This window comes from Petaurus breviceps, unplaced genomic scaffold (genome assembly GCF_028583685.1).
Source record: "Petaurus breviceps papuanus isolate PSGF00001 unplaced genomic scaffold, PetGlider_PUasm1.0 90847, whole genome shotgun sequence".
In the NCBI taxonomy this organism is placed as follows: Eukaryota; Metazoa; Chordata; class Mammalia; order Diprotodontia; family Petauridae; genus Petaurus; species Petaurus breviceps.
The window spans coordinates 5,680,785-5,706,589 of record NW_027187360.1 but is presented as its reverse complement, the minus strand read 5'-3'; the positions used below and the strand labels follow the sequence as shown (position 1 = coordinate 5,706,589).

Below are 25,805 nucleotides of genomic sequence, written 5' to 3'. Positions count from 1 at the left end.
AGAGAGAGAGAGAGAGAGAGAGAGAGAGAGAGAGAGAGAGAGAGAGAATATGAATATATTCTCTGCCTATTTAGAAATAGAGCAAAAGCAGTCATTTCAGTCTCCCAGAGTTGAACTTTCCATTTAGGTCCAGTTGCCCAGTCTATGTATTAGCTCACTCTGACACCAGATCAGCCACATTCATTCATTAATTTGCTAATTAATTCATTCATAAGACATTTATTGAATGCCTACTGTATGCAAAGTATACATCATAATAATATTTCTTCCATATTTCAAAATATTTATGATTTCATTGTCAACTTCTCCACACTTTAGGAAATTATTTTTGAGAGTTGTTAGATTTAAAAGTATTTGTCACCTGGTGATCAACTTTCCAATGATGAGCTTCTATGAAATTAATTCAGTTCATCCACAGATTACACAGATTTGGTTACTAGTGTCAGAAGACCAGGGTTCAGATCTCACTCGTGCTGCTACTTAATGATTACTTGTGTGATCCTGGCAAATCCCTCCCATTTACCAGGCTTCCCATAAAAGGAGAGATAGCATGGGAAGGACCCTGAGTTTGGAATCAGAGAACCTGGGATCCAATCCTAACTCTGCCACTTATTACATCTATGTCTTTGGGCAAGTCACATAACCTCTTCTGAGTTTTGGTTATCTAATCCACTTAGTTTACTGTGTGACCTTGGAAAAGTCACTTCCTCTCCAGGATGATTTCCTTTTCTGTAAAGCAAAAAATTTAGACCAGGTGACCTCTTAGATCTTTTTATTTCTATTTTTTTACAAGTCTGTGTTTGGACCAAACAGTGTAAGTTATGTCTTAATTTCACTAATTTTACTGCATAAAGACAAAGTCTAAGGTACCACTCTAACTCTGAACTGGAGTGTTACCTTGTGTGTGTGTGTGTGTGTGTGCGCGTGTGCACGCACATATTTGTGTGTGTGTGTGTGTAAATTAAAAATGACTGAAGCTCCCTTGTTCCAACTTTCTTTTTGTGATAGAACAGGTTCTACATTTTAAATAAGGGAGTGACACACCTTTGAGAGAGACTCCAGGTATGGAGAACCTATAATGTCAAGGCCACCCACATGTGGTCTTTTAGGTCCTTGGGTGTGATCTTCTGACCAAGTGCAAGTTTTACAGAACAAATCTTTTTATTAAGGGGATTTGTTCTGTGAACTTTCAATTCAGTCAAAGGGGTGCACTTTAGGACCTAGAGGGCCACATGTGGCCTTGATGCCACAGGTTCCCCACCTCTGGATTAGCCTGTTTGATCAGTGGCCCATTTTGACAAGAATTGAGGAACCCCAAAGATTTCTGTTGAATACCTGTTACTGGCTAATTTTCACTCTAGTCTTGCACATCTACAGATGTTTTTGGATGTGAATTACATTTAAGGGAGTCTAACTGCTATTCTGACTTGTCTCACTCTCTACTCTGGAGAGTTTTCTTCTTTTTTATGTGTCATACTGATGCTTCCAGCCCCTGAGTTAAATTTCTGACTTTAATTTAAACTCCTGCTGAGTTGGTTACACTCTACTTTTGCCAAAGCCTCCAGAGCATTTTTTTACTCTCTAAAAATCCTTCCCTGTATTCAGAGAAAAGTCTCTAAAGTCAGATAAAATTTTTAGCTTTTAGGTATAATTATTATATGAAATCATCAAGATGGTGGCTTGTAACTAGGGCAGGATTTTGAACAAAGCCATTTTGTGGGTATTCTCTCTCTCTCTCTCTTTCTCTCTCTCTCTCTCTCTCTCTCTCTCTCTCTCTCTCTCTCTCTCTCTCTCTCTCTCACACACACACACACACACACACACACACACACACGCACTTTCAGTTGTTTAGCCAGGCTCTTGACCAAAGTTTCTGTTTTCCCTATCACTTTGACCTCCTTAACCTCCTTGAGTCTCAGTTTCGTTATCTTTTAAATAGGGATTTGCACTAGATGGCCTCTGAGATCCCTTTAAGCTCTAGACCTGTGGTCCTATGATGCTTAACCTTTTCTGCAGGTTCAGGTATATAGATGTTACATATAATGCAGACATGACTTAGCAATCTTTACCATGCTATGATCTCAGGCTGAATGTTTGGCCAAAGTATTAAAATCTTACCTTATTAAGTCCCACCACCAATCTATGTTCCCCCAAGAAACTTTCCCTGACTTACCCTAGCCTGCCTTCTCCCCAGTTTGAATTCCAATTGAACTTAGTAGTTTTACCACTGACTGTACTTCCTGGTCTTATTGAGTATCTCCTTTTCACAGCTAAGCTTCCAGAGGATAGGGACCATGCTTTCTACTTTTTTTTGTCCACAGTAGGCACTTGATCCATCATTTGCTTGATTTCATTTGGAAAAATGTTACAGATCTGTAGTATTTGCCCAAAGGCAGATGCTCCCATTGTCCGGGGAGTCCCCATCTATGGCATCTAGTCAAAAATGTGCTGGCCAGTGGATAAACTAGAAAATTTATTTTCTTGTCTTCAAAACCAGTGCTTGCCCCGGCGTTTGACTCTCTCCATCAACTTTGTTATGATAGCAAAGGCAAGTTCTATGGAAACCATTGTGAAATCCATCTCTGGAGCAGAGCAGAGCAGAGCAGAATGTGGCTGCCCGGAGATCTGGGGAAAGCCATCTCATTCCTTTTTACTTGTTGTTGTTGTTTGTTGTACTTGGCCCAGGCTTGCTTTGGACCAGGACACTCTAATTTTTCAGGGGGGACCCAAGAGAAACCTCCTCTTTTTTCCACCGTAGCAATACAGCCAACCTGGCACAAACGTCCTCCTCTTTCCAGCTGTTCCTTTCCAAACACACCCCTCCTCCTAAAGATAGCCTTTCTCAGTGGCCCAGGCTGGTGGAAAGCATGAAGCATGAAGGGATTAGCCCAGGAATCCATCTGGCCTGACAGGCTGGGTTTCCCTCTATAAACAAGAGTAGTGTTTTTAGGCTCCGGCCTCTGCAACCAGCTCTCCTTCCCTTCTCTGCTAACTTGTAGGACAGCCAGATTTCAGCTTTGGTAACAGGCTTTGCTGTTTCTGGGGATGGAAAACAGAAACCAACCCTCTGCTTTTCAAACTTCTTGTGTACTGAGAAATTCATGCCCAGAAGAGTTTGGAATGTGAATCTCTCTCCTTTACCTCTTGCTATCCTCCCACTCCTTTTAGGGGAAAGGAAACCCGTTTCCCTTAATCACTGGTTTCATCTTCTGTCAGGGGCTGTGCTCTATAGATTTATGTGATAATTGACTCAATATTAATAAGTTCCAATTTGCATCTCACTTTGCCCATAATGGACACATAAATACCCTTAGGCTACACTCTTTTACCACTGCATATCAAGGCCTTTGCTTTAATAACCCCACTCTAGTGGGAGTCTTTACCAAGTCAGTATAGGATGAACCCCAACAGGGTTAAATTCTTGGGTGACTCTTGACCAGGCCTAAAGAGGAATGTGGGAATGTGGGGAATCAGATTCTATGAATGGTGGAATCACAGATTTAGAGTGGGAGGCCATCAACTTCAGCCAACTCCCTTATTTTACATATGAGGAAACTATAGGCACGGAGCTATTAAGTGAAGTCCAGTTACAGAGTTAGTGTTTGAGGTAGGATTTAAACCCAGGTCTTCATTACTCCAAGTCCAATACACCATCTGCTATACCATATTGCCTCTTAAACACTACATCACTCATTCTCCATGTATCTGTGAATTTCTGTGAATATCACCCTTCTTTCAGTCCCTTAGGCTCAAAACCTTTAAAGTCAGTTTTGATTCCTTCTTTTTCTTCTTCCATACCAATCAGTTGCCATGCTATTTAGATCCTAAGGCCAAGAGTCCACAGAGAGATTTCAAAGAGTATGTGAACTTAGATGAAGAAAAAAAAATCACAACTTTATTTCAATATAATTCATTACCTTTACAATCCTATATATTTAGTTTTCATGTATTTAAAAACATTATTTAGTAAACTTCACCAGACTGTCCAAGGGGGTCCATGACACTCAAAAAGGTTAACAACTCCTGTGCTATGGCCACACAGTCTCTGTTCAATCTTTTCTTTTCCCATAAACACTATCCTAGTCAGACCCTTATTACCTCTTATCTGAACTGTTTTAGTAGTCTCCAGATTGTTTTCCTGGCTTCCAATCTTCCCTCACTTCCAATCTACGCTAAAACTCCCTGCCAGATTAACCTTCCTAAAACCTAACTCTGATTATGCCATCCCCTTTTCAAAAACCTTCCATGAATCCTCGGTGACTCCAGAATAAATTTGGAAACCCTCTTTTGAAGCAGGCAAGCCTCACCACAATATCATACCACCCAATCTTCCTAGTCAGCTTTCATTATTTGCACACAGAGTTGTCTTTGGTACTATGCTGCAACCTCTGTAGGCTCATCATGTAGTCTTTCATTGATTTTTATTCTTTTGAAATTGTGATATTCCTTGATTCACAGCTATAGAGTATTAGTGAAAGGATATTGTCTTAAAGAGATGGGCTTTAGTGGCAGTGAATGTTTTGAGATCATTGACTGTTCTGAGATATAAACTCAGGTCTTCCTGATTCCAGAGTCAGTACAACGTCCACCATACCAAGCTTCCCCTTCAAATACTGTGTGTGATTCAGATTTTTTTGCATTTGACTTTCTGTAGGTTTATCCTAATTTCAGACCTATTTACTTCCTGATTATAAGACAAGGTTCAGTCAAATTTTTACATCCTAGCACCTGTAATCAATATGATCATGGATCACAAGGCTTTCTTAAGATTCTTCATTTTTTAGCTACTCTACAGCAAAATTCTAAAGGAAGCACAGATTCATGAATTTACTAAAAGTTCTTTCTGTTTGCTAGAACACCCACATGTAGACCCACATACTAGAAGAGAAGGCAAAGCAAACTTTGAGCCTCTTGGGGGTGTTGAACCTGCCAGCTCATTAGCACTACCCTTAGCAATTGAGCTCACCAGTATTAAAAGGTGCGTAGGGGTATTGAAAACCTGCAAAGATGCATTTGTCCATGTCTTAGTTGATATATGACTCTGGGAAGGATCTGCCATGACTAACACATACTAGTCACAATTGCCAGGATGCAGGTGTGCTTTTAGGAATAGCCATCAATAGAGGACCTAAAGCACTAGTCAGTCAGTATTTGGGGTACAGAATGGAGATATTTGCCCAATGGAGAAGAAATTCTTGTTAATTTCCTTATTTCTCTATTTGGACCTACTGGATATAACAAAGAGTGGAATAATGAAAAGAATAGAGGACTTAAGTTCAATTAAGTTCTCACCCCTGTCCCTACCAAAGTGACTTGAGCAAATCACTTAAACACTGTGGGCTTCATCTGTAAAATGAGGAATTTTGGATTAAATTAAGGTCCTTCCTAGGTCTAAGTATATGATCCTATATAAGAGAATAATTTTTAGATACAGAGACTCCTTTCCTTAGATCTGTGTTGGTTACATGAAAAATGATCCTTCCCCTTTGGATCTGGCCAAATCCCTCCTGATCAGGCGCTGTGTATTCACCATTAATAGCAATGTTTGGCCTTCATGATTTCTTATTCATTGACTGTGAAGATATGCTTTACAGAAAATGAAATATAGTAAAGCACATGTGGTTAAGGCTCAAGTACGCCTTCAGAGGTGGATTTCTAATAGCTATCTATCTCTCTTAGTTGGGAACTCCTGTTGCCACCAAACTCAGGCCCCAAAGATTTGTAACGAGGGACCATTTACTCACTTTTGGCTATTTGCCCATCTTCTTTCCCTAGCCCTCACCTGGGATAAATGGTAAGTTCTGGGTGAGCATTTAGGGGCCAGGCCAGAAAAGGAAGTAGGAGTTGGCAGAGTTTGGATTTGAGAAATCTCTATGGTTTCCAGCTGGCTTGACAACCAGAGCATCTGCTGCTTGCACCTATGAGAGCTGGAGAAAATTTCCAGTGTGGAAGGGTGTAGTGCCAAGAAGATTAGACTTAAGAGTTAGGAGAGACCTTCTGTACTCTGGTTCTGACACCATTAGGTGTGAGACCCCAGGCAAGACACTTAAAGTCTATTTTATTGATAGAGCCCTTTTACTGTAAGTGGTTTATAAACAGATTTCCAGAAGGCCAGGGAAAGAGCACTGAGTTCTTTGTTTATGGTCAGAGAATCTGAGTTCAGATATTGGTCCGGTATCTTTTTTTTAATCTCAGCCTAGTATCTTAATCTCTCTGGGCCTTACCTTCCTTCTTTGTAAAATAAAGTAGTTGGGGGGGGCAGCTAGGTGCTACAGTAGAAAGAGTGCTAACCTTGGAGCCAGGAGAACCTGAGTTCAAATCCAGCCTCAGACACTTGACACTTACTTGCTGTGTGATCCTGAGTAACTCACATAACCCTGATTGCCTCCAAAAAATGAAAGTAAAATGAAGTAGTGAGATTAGATGACCTAAAAGGTTCCTTTCTGCTGTACATGAATAAACTCAAGAATTTTAGAGTCATAAGAGGACCCCAGTGGCCATCTTGTCCAACTTGTCTTCTGAAAAAGCTCATTATGAAGTATACATGAATACATTCTATAAATATGAGTTATTATTATTCCTCTATCAGCACATAGATATTCAATATGACCAATTCCCAGAGTAACTTGGGCCAGATGACCTTTGAGGTACCTTTTAAATCTGAGAGTCTATTCACATTTCATTGGTCACCTTGAGGACATGGAACAGGATGAAATTATTCCTTCATTCAACAAACACACATGAAAGGCACAGCACTAGTTTCTGGGTGGATGCAAAGATAACTATGAATCACTCTCTGCATTCAAAGGAAGGTCAGAAGATAAGTCACATAGATAGATAAATCCATACAATGTGTAAACATAAATGAGGAATAGAGGTAAAACCAAAGTGTCAAGAGAGTTCAAAGATGGGAGAAATCATGTCTGACTAGGAGAATCAGGGAAGGCTTCATGGAGGCCATGGCATTCGAGCTGAACTTTGAAGGTTGAATAAAATTTCAACAGGCAGATCTGGGCATTTAGGAAACAGTGTGAGACAAGACACAAAAGTGAGTAAGTATGGGGTATATTGGGGGAACCACAAAGGACTTATTTGGGATGGGAGCTATGAAGAGGAATAGCTGGAAACTAAACTTGTTCCTCAAAGACCTTACGTTCTGCCTTACTGGACACTGATGGACCAGACTGGAAATACCAGGCTAAGAGGGCTTGGTCCTCGTCTGGCAGGCAGTGAAGAGATATCAAATGCTCTTCGGCAGGGAAGAGACAAGATCAGACTTGTGTAGTAGGAAGTTTAACTTGGAAAACTGTATGTAGGATGGATTGCAATAGAGAGTGATGAAAAGAAGAGAGATTGCTGTTTTAGAAGTAGCAACAACCTTAAGGCTGTGACCTACTTAACTACTCCTCAGCAACTCCCAATGGTCTATCTGCACAACCTTTGGTCTCCTCAAATGATAGTGACAAATGGGACGTTTGCAGAGCTTGAGAACATTACTATTCAGCCATAATGGCGCCTTTCATTTCTTGAAACTCTTAATCCCCCATTAGCAATCACCTTCAGGGTTAATAGATTTCTCTCTCTCCTAACACATCCTAAGATTATGAATGTTTAAATCGATTTCTAGGCTCCACAAGTCAGGAATTACAACCAGCCTGTTGGCCACCCAGCTTTTAAGTTGTTACCCAGTCAAGAGGGAGCGTGAGTAGGTATTTACATAGCACTTTGTAGGGTGCCATTGGCTTCATACTCATTATCTCCTTTGAGCCTCACAGCAACTTGCTTTGTGTACTACAGCAATTATTTCCCCCATTTAACAGATGAGGAAACTGAGGCTCAGAGAGTTTAAGCAACTAGCTCAAGATCTTCCAGCTAGTAAGTATCAGAAGTAGGATTTAAACTCAGGTCATTTGAGTCCAGCACTCAATCTACTGCACAATGCTGGGAAAGATGTTGAACTCAAGAGTCAGAAGGGACTTAAGTTCAAATCTCATTTGCAACAGTTACTAATAGCATTGCTGTAAGCAAGTCACAGTCATTCTGACCCTTACTTGTCTCATCTGTAACACCTATTTCAAGAGTAGTTAGGTGGTGAATGGATAGAGTGCTAGGCTGGGAGTCAGGAAATCTTCCCAAGTTCAAATCAGATCACTGGAAATGAGAACTTTGGGCTCCTAAAGCCCAGCTGTGAAAATCAACTGATTCTGAGTGATCTGGGGTTATGCACACACACACATACATACATGTACATGTGCGTATGCATATGTGTATGTGTAGCTAGGAGGTTCAGTGTATAGACCACTAGCCTAGAGTCAAGAAGACCTGAATTCAAATCTGCCCTCAGATACTTAGTAGGTATATGACCCCTGATAAGTTACATAACCTCTGTTTGCCTTAATCCACTGGAGAAGAAAATGGCAAACCACTCCAGTATTTTTGACAAGAAAAGCCATGGACAGTACTGGTGTGTTGGTCCATGGGGTCATGAGGAGTCAGACATGACAAAACAACAACATATATATGTGCATATGTATACATAAACACATGGGCATACATATATACACATAAGTATATTAATACTACATGAATGTTATATATTTGTAATGGCTATAAATGTATATTCACATATTATTTAACATGCATGCACGTATATCATATACATCTTAGTTTAGATATTATTTAATATGTATGTATTTGTATATTCTTTTCTACCATAAACCTGTGACAGGGAATAATGCCAGCTATAACCTGAAATCCTTGAGACAACCCACAGTTTGTGCCTCTAACCCATGCCTTGCAGGAAAGCTGATGGGTCTCTAAACAAACCCATGTGAACTGGTCTAGGTGTTACAACCATCAATTTGCCTTTTAAATCCGCCTGCCATATTTTAATCTATATAATGCTTGTGTTGGTAATTCTCTGAAAACCTAAAAAGAAAGCATTCTTCTCAGCCTCCGTGGGCTAGGCCCCTCCTCCTGCTCTCCTACTGTGCTCACACTGCGACACTGGGCTCCTTTTGTGCCTGTGCGAGTTACTTGAGATGTTGTCCCATTTGCCTTCTTGGAGAGAGGGTACCTGTTTAGTCCAAAGTCTTACTTGATTGGTCAGAACTTTAAGTTAAAGTCATTCAGTGAGGAAAGTAGTGTTTCTTGTGTAAATAGAGTAGGTCTGGGTATGGGATCAGCAGTGTCACCAGCACTGGGAGTTCCTGGTGAAGAACTTCCTCTATGGATGTGGGCCAGCATCTTGTCTGTAAACTAGTCTTTGGAGAGTTGCTTAGAAGCCTGGGAGGCTAAGTGATTTATACAGGGTCACCTAGCTAGCATGTATCAGAGGCAAGACTTGAACCAGAAAGGTGTCTCTGACTCTAAGACCAGTTTATCAATCCACTATGCTGTACTGTCTCAAATTCATATTCTAGTAACAGTTATTTAAATGTGTAAGAATGAAAGAGTAGGGGCAGCTAGGTGGTGCAGTGAATAGAGCACCAGCCCTGGAGTCAGGAGGACCTGAGTTCAAGTCTGACCTCAGACACTAAACACTTACTAGCTGTGTGACTTTGGGCAAGTCACTTAACCCCAATTGCCCTGCCTTTCCTCCTCCAAAAAGCAAAAAAAAAAAAAAATGAATGAATGAGTCCCCGATGGTGCCAGGAGTACTCAGTATGGCCATGGCCTGTGTCATTGTTAAAACTTAGTACCATCTACACTGTAACATCAAAACCTTCTTGCAAAAGCAATTTGGCGTGGAATGCAGTATCAAGTCTCATAGAAGAGGATGAGCCTGAGAGGAAGAGAGCTTAGATTTAAAGATCAGAGAAAAATGGCATGATGTTCCTCTATAGGAATTTTGTTGTCTTTGAAGGTCTCTTTGGAGACAACGTCTTTGAGGTCTCTCCACGTAGAGGCTTTGTTTATTCTTGGTGAGTAGACATGAAGGCCAGTTATTCTGTTGCTTTGTCTTACAGAAGCTCTTCTACTAACTGATTACCACCTTTGCCTCTTAAAATCAAAATTTCAGAACCAGTGAAACTTACTCATTTTGAAAGTTGTTGACTGTTTGCAATGTTGCCCCGTAATTTTTCTCGTAACCTCAGACAACTTGCTGGTAAGATGGTTGGGGAGTTCTTAGCTCAGGAGGCCCAGGCCCTGGGCTGGTTTCCTTTAGTTTTTCATAGTTTAAGTGAAATGTCATGAGATTCAGGAGCCTGAGTTCAATCAATGCAGCAGCTACAGGGGGCCCTGATGAGGAGGTGGAGAAGGAGGTGAGAGGTTGAGTTTAACTGTACATGACAAACCTCAGCCCCTGCCTAATCAATTCTAAAAAGGTATAAATATAAGTGAAAGTGCTTTGTTGGAAGAGGTGGACAGGATGTTCATTCTTAATACAGTGTAAATTAATTAAAGAAGAAGGAAGTGCCTGCTAAGGGCTCAGCTCTGGGCTGTGTTGCAAGGGAGGGTGATGGGGAGAGACAGAGAAGAGTAAGCCATGATATTTCATGATATTCCTCTCCCCCCCCCAGCAAACAGAGATAAGTGACTTGCCCAAGGTCACACAGCTAGTAAGTGTCTGAGGTCAGATTTGAACTCAGCCATGATCTCTTACAAGGAGCTCACAGTCTTGTTGGACATTACAAGTTGACATGTAGATTAAATGACAGCTAATTGTGTGTGGGGCAGGTAGATGGCATAGTGGATAGAGTGCTGGGCCTGTAGTCAGGAAGACTAATCTTCCTGAGTTCAAATTTGGCCTTGGACACTTACTAGCCATGTGACCCTGGACCCTAGTTTGCCTCAGTTTCCTCATCTGTAAAATGAGCTGGAAAAGGAATTAACAAACTACTCCAGTATCTTTGCCAAATGGGGTCATGAAGAATTGGGCATGACTGAACAATAACAACAGATTAAATGGCTAGAGATCAAAACAAGACTGTGTGTCATTAAGTGTTAGTTGCATGATGTAAGTGATATGTTCTATCAAGTAATCATGCCTGCCTCAGTTTCCTCATCTGTAAAATGAAGAGGTCCTTCAGCTCTAAATCTATATGTGTTAGAAGGAAGTATTGAATTAGACCTTGAAAGACATATTAATTTTGGATTTTTAAAAAGAAGAAGGGGTGGCCAGGTGGCTCAGCGAGTAAGAGCACCGGCTCCAGTGTTGGGATGACCTGGTGATTGAATCCTGGGCTCAGACACTCAGCACCACACCCAGAAATAACTGGCCGTGTAACCTTGAGCAAGTTACTTAACCCCAATTGCTTAAAAAAAAAAAAAAAGAAGAAGAAAATAGGAAGAGACATTCAAGGCATTCTGAGCTCTAAGATAATGTTATGCAAAGTGTTTTGTAAACTTTAAAGCACTAGAGAAAAGGCATCATCTTTGTAGGTGTTGTTATTGGCCCAGGAAACTATCAGAGCCAAGGTGTGGAGGTGGGAATGAGCATGCTGTCTGTAGAAAGAATCAGTTAACAGCAAAAAGGAAGGGTTAGTGTGCTGTTACCTTTTCTAGTTCCCCTGTTTCTGAGTGGCTGAATATTTTTCTCTAAATCAACTAAATTTGATTTTTAATTCAATTTAGTTTTTTATTTGTACCCAGATCCCTGGACAGGATTTAAAATCTGAAAACAGTATAAGATCTTTTCAATGGGATGGTGAAGAAACTTAAGATGGATTTGATGATGTGTCAATCATTTTTATCCATACACCTCAGTGATATATTTATGGAACAATGTGAAGTCCATGAAAAAGGTGCCAGGCCTGGGAGACAGGAGACCTGGAGTTAGTGGTTCTGGCCGTCCTGTTTGTGTGACTTTGGAAAGGTAGAGGCTAGAGGAGCTAAAACCAGAGTGCACAGTACAGATCTATTCTAACTCTCTTCATTTTCCAGGTTAGTTACTCTCAATAGCTCCATCTGGTAAAGAAACGTACTTACCCTACCTACCTCTACAGGTGGTCGTGAGTGTCAAAAATGATTGAAGGGAGAGCACTGGGGTAAAAGTTTTTAAAGCACTAGATTCTCAAAGGTGGTGTTTTATAAAGGCAGTAGTTAGGAGTGGAGGCTTTTGGGATGCGTCGTCTAGTGGCTTAGAGACACTGTATTTTGGGATTGTCTGGTTCCAATTTTGGGCAAATCCTCCTGGGACCCTATGAGCTATAACAAAATAAGGTAAAAGGGATGGGTCCATGGAACAAATTCAAGAAGTTTAGTAAGAAAGCATATATCATTTGCTCTGACTTTGAAGGCTTGACGTTACAGATCTGGGCCCTCCTGTTATCTCCACCCATTCCTGTTAGGCTAGAGCTGGACTCTTGTTGCTACCTGTCTAAGAAACTCAAAGTACAAGTTTCTGACTGATTACCACACTGCAGGTGCACGTTTCTCATAGGGCAGTTAGGCTGAGTCTACAAAGGGGGTACTTCTTTCACAAGGCTTGTGTCCTCCAGGATAAGGAAGGCCTCCAGGTGAGGGCCTCCCTGAGTCCGTGAGGCTCACTTTCAAGACTATATATACAGAAATGTTGGAAACAAAGGAAAATAGGATATCTTTATGAATGATGTTGGTATTGGCACTTTTGGTATCTTTACTTTGACAGTTATTGAGTACCTTGTTTTTACTTAGGGGCAGCAGTGGGATATGAAAAATGTCCTAACTTTGGACCCAGAGGAATTGGGTTAAAAATCCTGCCTTTTCCACTTACTGCGTGTATGATCTTGATTGAGCAAATTACTTAAACTCTCTGGGCTTCCATTTTTCTGTGAAAAATGAGGAGATTGGACTAGATACTATCTAATGTCCCTTCTAACTCCAAGGCTATGATCCTAAAGACTATAGATGTACATCATTGGGAATGATCAACTCAATAATTTAAAAACCCCAACCTTTGAAGATGTTAAAATCTTTGGGGGACTCAAGATGTAACAAACATGAAACAATTGTTGCTCAGTTGTTTTTCAGTCATGTCCAGCTCTTTGTGACCCCATTTGGGGTTTTCTTGGCAAAGATACTGGAGTGGTTTGTCATTTCCTTCTCCAGCTCATTTTACAGATGAGGAAACCGGGGTAAACAGGGTTCAATGATTTGCTCAGGGTCACACAGCTACAAAGTGTCTGAGACCAGATTTGAACTCAGGAAGCTGAGTCTTCCCATCTCCAGGCATGATACTCTAGCCACTGAACTGTCTAGCTGCCCATGAAACAATTAGAGAACAATAAAAGAAAGTGTTTAATCAAGAGCTAAATTATACTTGTAATTGTTTAAATTGCATGGGTCATTCTAAGTGACCTAATTATAGAATTTAGAAAAGGAGGAAAAGGGATTGTGGGTTTCTTGGACTGATTTTAAGCCATTATATTATGCTACTCTCTTTCCAAAGTCTGAATTTTTTTCTAGCAGCTAATGTTGATTTTGCTCTTTGTTTTTTTATATTTCCATTTTGTTAAAAAATTATTTTGCAGCTCCTGACTTGTGACTACCGTTGCCTTTTGGCAGGGGGTATAAGCCAGGGTGTGATGAAGCTGCAGAATGATGAGAGAGCTGTGGTTTGTTTAGAGTGCTTTCCTGCCTGCTGCTGCTATTTTCGAGACCTTGTGGTCTCCAGTGTCTTGCTCACTGCATGAGAGATAGGGGAGGGTTAGCTGAGCTGTCACAGAATCGAATTGTGCCCAACTGGAATAATTCAAAGTATGAAATATTAGATTGAAATCTTTTCCCAAGCCCTTCATCCCAGGACAAAATGCTGCATTTATTATAACTCTCCTGAAGCTTCAGAAGCATGTGTATTCAGTCTTTTTTTGTCCAATATTGCTGTACAATTTGATCTATCATATCCCTGAGGCTTCTATAATAATTTTTATGAGTATCAACATTAAACAATTTAAAATATAATAAAAACTCACATTTAGATAGTACTTTGTGTAGCTTTACTTCTTTCACCTCAAAACAAATCTTTGAGGCAACAGTGTTATTGTACTTTAGAAAGGAAGGAAAATAAGCATTTATTAAGTACTTATTTTTTTAATCCTCACAACAACTATGAAAAGTAGGTGTTAGGGGCTTCCAGGTGGCTCAGCGAGTAAGAGCACCGGCCCCAGTGTTGGGATGACCTGGATCAAATCCGGGCTCAGATACTCAGCACCACACCCAGAAATAACTGGCCGTGTAACCTTGAGCAAGTTACTTAACCCCGATTGCTTTAAAAAAAAAAAGAAAAGTAGGTATTATTATTAACCCCAATTTACAGTTGGGGAAACTGAGGCAGGCAGAGATTAAGTAACTTGGCTAGTAAGTGTCTGATGCCAGGTTTGAACTTGGGTTTTCCTGATTCTAAGCACAGTGCTCTGCCTACAATATCACCTAGTTCTTCCATTGAATTTGAAGAAAGAGGATTTGAGTTCAAATCTGGCTTCAGATACTACCTATGTTGGGTTGGGCAAGTCCCTTCAATATTGAACTTCAGGTTCCTCAAATGAAAGATGAAGATGTTATACTTGATTGCATCTAAGGGTCCTTCTTGCTCTAAATCTATGATGCTGAGGCAATAAAAGTATTATTATTTCCATTTCACAGATAATAAAACTGAGTTTCAGAGAAGTTGTATCTACCCATGCTCACAAAGTTATCAGAGCCAGGACTTATGTCCAGGTCTTTTGACTCCAAAGTCCAGCACTCTTCCTGCTCCAGTATGCTCTAAAACATAAGAGTCATAGATACAGAGCTAGAACGAACCCTAGAAACCATCAATTCCAACCCTGCCCCCTTTTAATAAATGAGGAAACTGAAGCACAGTAAATATCTTGAATCAGGATTCCATACCAGATCTTCTTGTCTCGAGAAACCTAGTGCTCTTTCCAGCTGTGTCACCTACCTGATTTTTGTGTCTGGGCCTGCAGAGCTGTGTGTAATGCCCTTTATCCCACAGATTCCTCATGAAATTCAGCACATTCATACGGTGATCACTTTATGTTTGCACTAACTGTGGTTGTTTAGCTGTTTCCCTTGGTAAGGGGTAATAGGACATTGGCACCAATTAGTGAATCATACACTGATCTCATATGTGATACTGTAAAGACATCCGGCATGCTTGGCTCAGTTCTCTGTCATGTGTTATTAACCAGAAAGCCAGTCCCTGTTCTAGCACCCTTAGTAGGAAATAAGAGTAATATTAAAAAGAAAGTCGAATTCTTACTCTGTAGCCAGAAAACATTGGCAAATAATGCTATGCAAATAACACCACTTGTGCTTTTTAGGAACCACTTTAAAGCTGATGGGGCTTGTGTGGGGGACATATCCTCTAATATAATTGACTCAATAGCCTATATAGCACATATCCAGGAATGTCCATTTCAGAAAAAGTTGTAAGAACAGAAGCAATGTCAAGTTTGGTTTTTCTAAGTGCATCCCTTTCAGAAAAATGAATTAAAAAAAAAACCTCAGTAACCCAGAAGGTTTTATTCTTGGTTGATAACACCTTTTACTCAGTGACCTTTAGGTTATAGTTTATAAGTTCTCTGCAAAGACAGTCTCCTCTATGCTTTCTTAGTCTTAATATTGCTCTGAGTAACCCCAACAACTGACCAGTATAAATAATTTTTTTATCTTATTGAATTCTCAGTAAAATTTCCCCCAATTACATGTAAAATAATTTTTAATATTAATTTTAAAATGTGAGTTCCAAATTCTTTCTCTTCCTTCCTTCCCATTCCCTCATTGAGAAAGCAAGCAATTCGATGTAGGTTATACATGTATAGTTATGCAAAACATATTTACATATTAGTCATATTGTGAAAAAACAAAACATCAACCAAAAAAAACCCCCAAGAAAAATAAAGTTACAAAGTATGCTTCAATCTGTATTCAAACATCATCAGTTCTTTGTCTGGAGATAGCATTTTTTATCCTAGGACCTTCAGAGTTGTCTTGGATCCTTTTATTGCTGAGGATAGCTAAGTCATTCACAGTTTATATCTGACAATATTGTTGTTACTTTGTACACAGTACATTTCACTTTGCATCAGCTCACATAAGTCTTTCCATGCTGCTCATCATTTCTTTTGGAAGGCAATTGGGGTTAAGTGACTTGCCCAAGGTCACATGGTTAGTTTTTGTGTTAAGTGTCTGAGTCCGGATTTGAACTCAGAACCTCCTGACTCCAGGGCTGTGCTCTATTCACTGCACCACCTAGCCACCCCTATGCTCATCATTTTTTATAGCACAATAGTACTCTTTCACAATCACATAGCACAGTTTGTTTAGTCATTCCCCAATTGATGGACATCCCCCTAATTCCTAATTCCCTGTCACCAGAAAAGAAATGCGATAAATATTTGGATGCATATAGGTCCTCCCTTACTTTTTATAATCTCTTTTCCGATACAGATCTAGTAGTGGTATTGTTAAGTCAAAGGGTATATACAGTTCTATAGTCCCTTGGACATAGCGCCAAATTGCTCTAAAGAATGGTTAAATCAGTTCACAACTCCATCAATAATTCATTAAAGGCTCATTTTTTTCTCACATTCCCTCCAACATTTGTAGTTCTCCTTTTCTGTCCTATTAGCTGATCTAATAGGTATGAGGTAGTACCTCAGTATTGTTTCAATTTGCACTCTTCCAATCAATAGTGATTTAGAGCATTTTTTTCATATGGTTATAGATAGCTTTGATAGTAATCAAAGTATGAAGTATCATCTGAAAACTGTTCATATCTCTTGGTCACTCATCAGTTAGGGAATGACTCCTTTTTAATCAATTTGACTCAGTTTTCTAGATATTTGAGAAATGAGGCTTTTTATCAGAGAAACTTTCTTCAAAAAGTTTTTCACAGTTACAATCACTAAATTTATTTCCCTCCATCCTATTCCCCCGGCCCGAGCATTTATTCTATTTGTTCTCCCATTTCACGCTGTCCCTTCTGACTATCACCTCTCTCAGTCTTCCCTCCCTTCTATCACCACCCCCTTTCTCTTATTCTCTTCTCCTCCTACTTTCCTGTAGGGTAAGATAGATATCTATGTCCAATTGATTGTGTATGTTATTCCCTCTGTGAGCCACTTCTGACAAAAGTAAGATTAACTCACTCATTCTCACCACCCCCATCTTCCCTTCCACTATAAAAGCTTTTTCTTGCCTCTTTTATATGAGATAATTTATACCATTCTATCCGTTCTCTTTCCCTTTCTCCCAGTGCATTCCTCTTTATTACCCTTAATTTTATTTTCTTAGGTATCATTCCTTCATATTCAACTCACACCTGTGCCCTCTGTCTATATATACTCCTAACTGCCCTAATGAGAAAGTTTTTTAGTTACAAGTATCATCTTCCCCTGTAGATATGTAAACAGTTTAACCTTATGAAGTCCCTTATGATTTCTCTTTCCTGTTTATTTTTCTTTACTTCTCTTGAGTCTTGCATTTAAAAGTTAAATTTTCTATTCAGCTCTGGTCTTTTCATCAAGAATGCTTGAAAGTCCTCTACTTCATCAAATATCTATTTTTTCACCTGAAGGATTATACTCAGTTTTTTTTTTTTGGGGGGGGGGTAGGTGATTCTTGGTTGTAATCCTAACTCCTTTGCCCTCTGGAACATTGTATTCTAAACCCTCTGATACTTTAATATAGAAGCTGCTAAATCTTGTGTTATCCTGACTGTGGCTTCATGATACTTGAATTGTTTCTTTCTGACTCCTTGACCTGGGAGCTCTGGAATTTGGCTATAATATTCCTGGGAGTTTTCATTTTGGGATCTCTTTCAGGAGGTGATCAGTGGATTCTTTCAATTTCTATTTTCCTCTCTGGTTCTAGAATATCAGGGCAGTTTTCCTTGATAATTTCTTGAAAGATGATGTCTAGGCTCTTTTTTTTTTATCATGGTTTTCCATTTTTAAATGATCTCTCCAGTATCTATTTTGCAGGTCAGTTGTTTTTCCAACAAGACATTTCATTCTTTTGGTTTTGTTTTATTGTTTCTTGATTTCTCATAAAGTCATTAGGTTTCATTTGCTAAATTATAATTTTTAAGGAATTATTTTCTTCAGTGAGCTTTTCTACTTCTTTTTCCATTTGGCCAATTTGCTTTGTAAGGAGTTTTTTTTCTTCAGTGAATTTTTGTGCTTCTTTTCCTATTTGATTAATTCTATTTTTTCAAGGCATTCTTCTCCTCATTGACTTTTTGTTCCTATTTTACCATTGACCTATTTTTAAGGGATTATTTTCTTTAGTATTTTTTGTGTCATTTTTATCAAGCTGTTGGTTTGTTTTTCATGATTTTCTTGTATAACTCTCATTTCTCTTCCCAATTTTTCTTCTATCTCTCTTACTCGATTTTCAAAATCCTTTTTGAGCTCTTCCATGGCCTGAGACCAATTCATATTTTTCTTAGAGGCTTTGGATGTTGGCATTTTTGACTTTATCTTCTTCTGAGTGTATGTTTTAATCTTTCTTGTCACTATAGTAACTTTATATACTCAGGTTTTTTTCTGTTGCCTACTCATTTTCCAGTCTGTTTCTTGACTTTTAACTCTTTGTTAAAGTGGGGTTCTGCTTCCAAGGTGGAGGGCACATTGTCCCAAACTTCAGGGGTTTTGTGCAGCTGTTTTCTGAGATACATCTAGGGAACTGTAAGTCTTCAGTTCTTCCATGTATGATCTAAGGAGAGGAGTGTTTACTGCTCTCCTGGCCTTTGCTCTGTTCTGTGCATGACCACAAGAACTCTTTTCTGCCCTGGAACTGTGATGAAGATCCTTGCTCTACTGCAGCCACAAGTTCTGGGGTGCTAGTATTCTTCCTCCCTCTGGGACTGACACCCAGGACTGAGACCAAGATCTGACTATGGCCAAAGTAACAGGGTTACACCCCCAGTGCCAGCAAAGTGGCCCCTATAATCTCCTTTTGGTCATTTTTTCAACATCTATGGGCTAAGAGCTACAGAAGCAGGCACTTCTGCTGATTCAGTGGCCCAAGGCTTGCTTCTGGTTTGCTGGGGCCAGATCGGTGCTGGAACAGTCTGTACTGGACTGTGTTACCCTCTCACTCAGGTGTAAGGACCTTTCCTGCTGACCTTCTAAGTTGTCTTTGGCTGAAAATTATTTTGCCCCGTCCTTTTGTGAATTTTGCTGCTCCAGGAATTGTTTCATGGAATTATTTAAACATGTTCAGAGAACTTTGGGGACAGCTCAGGTGAGTCGCTGCCTTTTCTCGACCTTTTTGACTCTGCCTCTGTAAATTACTTTAAAATATTTTTTTCATTTATAAACAAAGCCTATTTTCTCTCACTCTTATCCCCTCCAATTGAAAAAGAAAGGAAACAACAGCAAAACCTTTGTGATAAAAATACATAGTTAATCAAAACCAGTTACTGCACTGTCCAAGTCCAAAACTGTGTCTTATTTATAGTCTTGAGTCTACTACCTCTTTGCCAGGAGATCGGTAGCATGTTTCATCATTGGTCCTCTGGAATTGTAGATTGGTCATTGCTTTGATCAGAGTTCTTAAGTCTTTCAGAGTTGTTTGTTTTTACAATGTTGTTTTTATAGCAATTTTCCTTCTACTTCTGCTCACTTCATTCTGTATCAGTTCACGAAAGTCTCCCCAGGTCTCTCTGAAACTGAACCTTTTGTGATGTCTTACAGCAAAATGATATTCCATTATGTTTTTATATCAAAATTTGTTCAGCTGTTAATAACTTGGTTTCTGCTGAACTTGCTTTGGGATTGGTTTCAGAATGGGCAGGTACAGCCAATTCCATCTCCCCCCTTAACAAAAATCCATTAAGTCTGATAATAGGCACACATTTCTTTTTTGGGTGTTTAGGGAAATAACATTGCTCTTCATTTTATGTGAAACAAATTCAGTTTTTTCTGTTCCAGCAAGTTGTGCTTTATAGATTTTTATTGAGAGCAGATTTTCATGAGTGGCAGCATAGGGTAGTAGATATAGAACTAGGCTTAGAGTCAGGAAAACTTGGGTTCAAATCTCCTTTCTGTTACATACTGGCTGTGTGATCCAGGGCAGGTCATTCAATGCCACCAGTAACTTCCTAATACTCTTAAATTGCAGACCAGATTCGCTGGAAGAGAGTGTTCTTATTCAGAGTTTCCTGTACTAATGAAATCATAGGTTATAGAGAGCAGTGGTCCCAAATTCAAATTGTATGTTTGTTGTAAGTTTAGAGTACTCATCTTATTGTATTACTGCTACCTAAATTTCTCTTTGTTTCTCTTCTCAAAGATTTGACAACTTGATTATATATTCCTTAGGAAAAATGGCCAATTAATATACTTGGGGGGGGGAAGGGTAGAATTGGCTAGATGTAGCCCAAATAAGGTTTGAGATCATTGGTTTAGAAAACCAAGGTAGCATCCGTGGTGTCTTCTTAGTCAAAGTAAAACAACAAAAACAAAACTAAGAATAACAGCCACAAAGTATTTCTCTTAGTTTGCATCAAATTTCATCAATTGTTGGGGATCAAAGAAAATTTAGAATGAAAGAAATCCCTTTTCAATGATGAGCCATCTACCTTTGTTTCCTTGTATTTCTCTGAGGGGGGTCTTCAAAAACTCTTTTCCCTCACACAACTCTTTACCATTTGCCAGCGGATCTAAGCTCTTCCTTCTGCTCACTGTTTCTTTTGACTATCATAGAATCTCCTGATGAGAGATCAATGATAAAATACCCAAACTCAATAACTGAACAGGAAGTTGTACCTCAGAAATAAAACCCTTTGCACAAACAGTTTTTTTCTTTTTTTCCTCAAGTTCCTGAAAGGGGGGAGGGGGAGAGATCAGAGTCCCCTTATGTAGCAGCAGACCAAATCAGCCAGGGTAGAAATGCTGATTAGATTAACATGTAGGACCTAGACTTAAGTCCCTTCTGGTTCAATTCAATTCAGTTCAATTCAGCCAATATTTATTAAGTTCTTACTACAAGTAAGCCTCTGTGGGGGATACAAAGATGGAAAATGAAGGCCTCTGTCCTCAAGAAGCTAGTCTATGAGGGGTGGCTAGGTGGTGCAGTGAATAGAGCACCAGCCCTGGAGTCAGGAGGACCTGAGTTCAAATCTGGCTTCAGACACTTAATGCAAAACTAGCTGTGTGACCTTGTGCAAATCACTTAACCCCAATTGCCCCTCCCCCCCCCAAAAAGAAGCTAGTCTATGAGATGAACTCTAGCATTCTGTTTTTTGGTTCTCAACTCACTTTCAGCTCTGTTGTTCTTGGTTCTGAAGCCCCTTTCAGGTTTGATGTTTTATGTTGAATGGCTCTTTCCTGCTCTGATATACTATATTCGATGCCCTAAGTCAGTAAATTGAGACCTAGCCTTGGAATCAGGAGAGCTAGGTTTGAATCCAGTCTTTTTCAGTAACATAGATTGGGAATCTAGGAATCAGAGATTCTCTTTTTTTAGGAATCAGAGACCTCTTTTACATTACTTATGTCTGTTTGCCCTTGCAGTAATTTTACTTTGTTTTAATAACAAGAGCTTGTGAAAGTTATAGGGCATTGAAAAATATTTGGTTCAGCTGGCCCAAGTTCAGTTTCCTACAGTTTTGTAGCACTAGGATGAAGTGAATTCAAGAGAACAAGCATTAATGAAGCACCTACTATATGGCAGACATTGTACTGGGAATACAGAGGAAGTCAAAAACAGTCACTGCTGTCAAGGAACTCACAATCTAATGAGGGAAACAACATGCAAACAGGATACAGGTCTTAGAGTGAAGGTGCTGAAATTAAGGAGGACTAGGAAGGCTCCTTGTAGAAGGTAAAACTTTAGCTGAGACTTGAAGCAGAGATGGCGGGGGGGGGCTCTGGGCAGTATGACTGGCGCTCCCTCATGCCGGGGGGGGGGGGGCCAGAGAGGGGAGAGGTGTTTTTTGACCTGCTCTCCCCCTGTGCCTTCGGGGGGGGGGGGGAGGCCCAGGCATGAGGGAGAGCCAGTGAGACTGCCCAGAGTTCAGAAGTGTTGTGTCTTATTCAAGGAACAGCAAATGTTTACAAGATACCCTTTGCCTTAACAATGCTTCTGCGCCTACTCAAAAGCAGGCTAAGAATACATTGCCATGAAAGACTGCTTTCTACTAGGACTCTGAAACCCTCCTGCCACATTGATCAAGCTTGGAAAGCCTTTCTGTATCAGCCTGCTTGCTCTAGTCTCTCCTCTATGACATCTTTTTGACCTGCTCTCCCCCTCTCCCTTCAGATGTTTGTGCCCCCCAACCTCTTTATACTTATCTCTGTTGTTTATATCATATATCCCAGTAAAATGTAAATTCCTTGAGAAAAGGGACTATTTTTTGTCTTTGTGTATCTAGTACCTAGCACAGTGCCTTCCACATAGAACATAATTTATAAGTGTTAAATTATATTGAATTTTGAAATGCAGTGTTATCATGTCAGAATCAAATGGCTCTCATGTTTCAGTCCACATGTCAAGAGCTGGTTTTCATTGTGAGATCTTTTAGTAAATTGATTCCCTTTCACTTTTTCCACTTGAAAATTTATGTTGAATCAAATGTGTCTGGAAAAAAGTACTATAGATGGTTGCCTAACAGAAGGGTGAGACAGAAAAGAACTGGGCACTGGGGATCTCTCTTAACCCATCCTACTTTGCCAATGAACTTACTCCATCACACTGTGGGAAAGGGACTATCCCAGCATTTTTACTGAACCCATAGGCTTTGGATTTCTGAAAAACAGCAAAGAGAAAGCAAGGGTCTTCTTGGCTTACCACATACCTTCAAATGTTCATGAAGAACCATAAACACTCTCCTGCCTTTTAGGAATCACAGAATGTCAAAAATGAAGTAGCCTTAGATAGAGCATAGAATGTCAGGGTTAGGAGAGATCTTGGAACATATAATATTAAAGTTATGAGTATCCTTAGAAAATAAAATATCAGAGCTAGGAGGGTCCTTAGAATGTAGAACATCAAAGAACACAGAATGTTAAACTTGGGAGGGACCTTAGAGTATAGAATGTCAAAGAACTTAGAATGTTAGAGCATCAGAATTGGAAGGTTCCTCCTCATTTTAACTCTTTTCCATTGTTTTCACCTCATTGTAATGACTGGGTACATCCTCTGATCGGTAATTAACATTCTTGTAAAATCTTCTAAAGAATGTTGGTTACAATTACATAGGATAAATCTAATCAAGCCACATCCTTAATCATTCAATGGGGTTTTTGCTTAATGAATTCTTTCAATTCAACAAATATTTATTGGACACTTATAGGTTCTGTTTTAGGTCATGGGTTGTAAGGACACTAAAGACCATTTGGAAGATGTACAGCATTGTGTATACTACGGATAGGAAAAAGAATGTCACTTGTTCATTTTGAGATCATAGGATTGTAGATACGGAACTAGGAGGGACCATGGAAGTCATTTAACCTGCCTTCTAATTTTTGTATTTAAAGCAAAGTCATAGACTTTGAGCTGGAAGGAATCTTAGTGGTCATCTAGACCAGTTTTTTCTTTTTACATGTGAGAAAACTGAAATTTGGAGGTGTTAAGTGACTTACCCAAGGTGATACAGGTAGACACATCCAAAAACTAGGATTCTTTCCATCGTACCACAGATCTTTGAGGTCACCTAGTCCAACCCCATCTTTTTGCAGATAAGTAAGCAGCACTCCCTAGTCTTTCCATACACATTCCTTGGCACAAGAAATAGTGCATGTTGGAGGCTCCATGCAAAGGGATGCAGTTGCAGAAATAGTTGGAAAGACAAATCTCATTATAAGTTGGTCTCATCTATAACACAGACATGCCCCTTGAAGATCTTTTTAAAGGCAAGCACCAATGTTTCAGGTACCAGTGTATTAGGCACTACTTGTCTCCTTGAAATAAATTTCTGATTTACATGACTGCACCAACAATAATTAGTCCAAACAGTATTTGAGCCACATATACAAGGAAATCAAATTGTGACAGCATCTCTAAACCATATATTCAAAGATGTGATTAAAGTACACCTTTCTGAGCCAACCTTTGAGAAGATGTGTATATATTGTAATGATTAAAATCACAATTTAAAATGAGGTACCAATTTTAAAGGTATTAAATCAAGAAACACTCCTTTTATTACTTTAAAAAAATTATCTCTTTACTCTTATATTGCCATAGTATTGAAAAATAGGAACTTTGAACTTTTCATATTATCTGTGAAAAACAGGAAGGAAATATGCCGAGTCTTAAGAATTTGCACAACTTTAGTGGTTATATCAGTATAAAGAAGGAAACTGGGCCCATATTTATCATATCTTCATAGAATTCTCAAGAATAATTAAATGTAAGCAGGAGCCCAAATGTATTTTCTATTTCTATTGATGTGATCCAAGTAATCAGAATGTATCTTTAAGGTACTGATTTTGAGAAACTTAGTGTGAGACTAAACAAATTGACTGCTTCTCTGAGCCTTAATAGCCCCAGTTTATGAAATGAGGTCTTGGCCAAAAGTCCTTTGCAGTTTTAGAAGTCTATGACTGCGTGAAATCACAGTTCTACAAAGACAGTGCTGACATATTTGACTAGATTCTATAAAGTCATATTCCTGGTCATATGAGCACTCCCAGTTTTCCACCTTTTGAGAATTGCTTTCAAAAACAACTCTCTTATCTCATTGATTGCTTTTGTGTTCTATGTATCCAGTAATAATAATTATAATAATAAGCAAACATAGTATTGAGTCTGGGCTTCCAAAATGGCCAGTGGTCAAGTTTTGTCTAGGATCCATAAGAGTTTGAGAGACGGAATGGCATAGTAGATAGAGTACTGGCCTTGGAGCTAGAAAGACTTGGATTGAGCTCTGACTCTGACACATATTATCTGTGGACTAGTGTCCCACACAGCTCCATAAGATTCAAGTTGCAGAAGTCAATGATCTGCATTAGTAGAGGCTGGTTCTACTGCAGGGAGCCTGCTACAGTCAGTCAATCAATCAATACTTATTAAGCACCTACTATGTGCCAAGCATCATGCTAAATGCTAGGGATACTACACCAGTGAAATCCCAAGCCTGGGAAAAATTTCATGGCTTAGATAAAGAGTTGCCAGTTAGACTTACAAAATGCGGCATGAGTTACAAAAGTATCAGAGGTCAAAGGTGATTTTTTTTCTCAAAAATGGTTTTGCAAATCTTTTTCAGAGCTGATAGATACACACCTTAGCTGGATACAAAACATAATATGAAACAGAATGACTGTGATCTTTGATACGAGAATTCAAAGTTGAAGGTAACCAATATTTTCTGCCTTTTTCTCCAGCTGTGTGTTTTCTTAACCTTTTTTTCTCCAAAAAGGCCCTCCTACCATGTGTTCCCATGGATTAAAGACTCTGTACTTTTATTATTTTCATTTCCTCTCCAGGGATGTAGCTTCTAGACAAACATGGTGGCGGGATATGATGTTGGGAGTTGCATGCTTCTTTAAAGGGCACCCCTTGCCATGACCCGCTTACTGTCATGGATCAAGAGAACCTGTGCATGTATTTGTTTTGAAAATGCAGATCAAAGTTCTCTTGTCATCGGAAGCTTGTGGCTGAGGACATGCTTCTATTTGCATGCAATTTCACCAGTGTCCCCTGTGTTCAGTCAAGAAAGTTCCATGACTATCAGTGGGATTTCTACCTATGGGAAAAGCCTGTAGGTGAGTAGGTCCCTTGGCCAGGTACAAAAAGGAAACTGGGTTTTACTGAAGCCAGGATTGCCCTAAACAACCTTTGCTATTTTTCTGTCCATGGTGCTATGAGCTCTCTTGAGATGATTCATTGTGGGTATCTATTGAGAGTATTATTTCCATATATATGTACCC

General features: G+C 39.5%; 1 protein-coding gene across 7 annotated transcripts in view; it reads left to right on the top strand.

Moving 5' to 3' along the window:
• The window catches only part of NFATC2 (nuclear factor of activated T cells 2), a 226,649-nt gene that overhangs the window by 155,952 nt on the left and 44,892 nt on the right, over positions 1 to 25,805 (top strand). For 2 of the 7 annotated variants that reach the window (XM_069072420.1, XM_069072419.1), the window contains exon 10: positions 25,142 to 25,229. The exons of the other annotated variants lie outside the window; for them this stretch is intronic. In XM_069072420.1, the coding sequence (XP_068928521.1) occupies positions 25,142 to 25,185 (44 nt within the window). In that variant the 3' untranslated portion in view covers positions 25,186 to 25,229. The remainder of the gene's footprint in view (positions 1 to 25,141; positions 25,230 to 25,805) is intronic. 7 annotated transcript variants of the gene reach the window in all.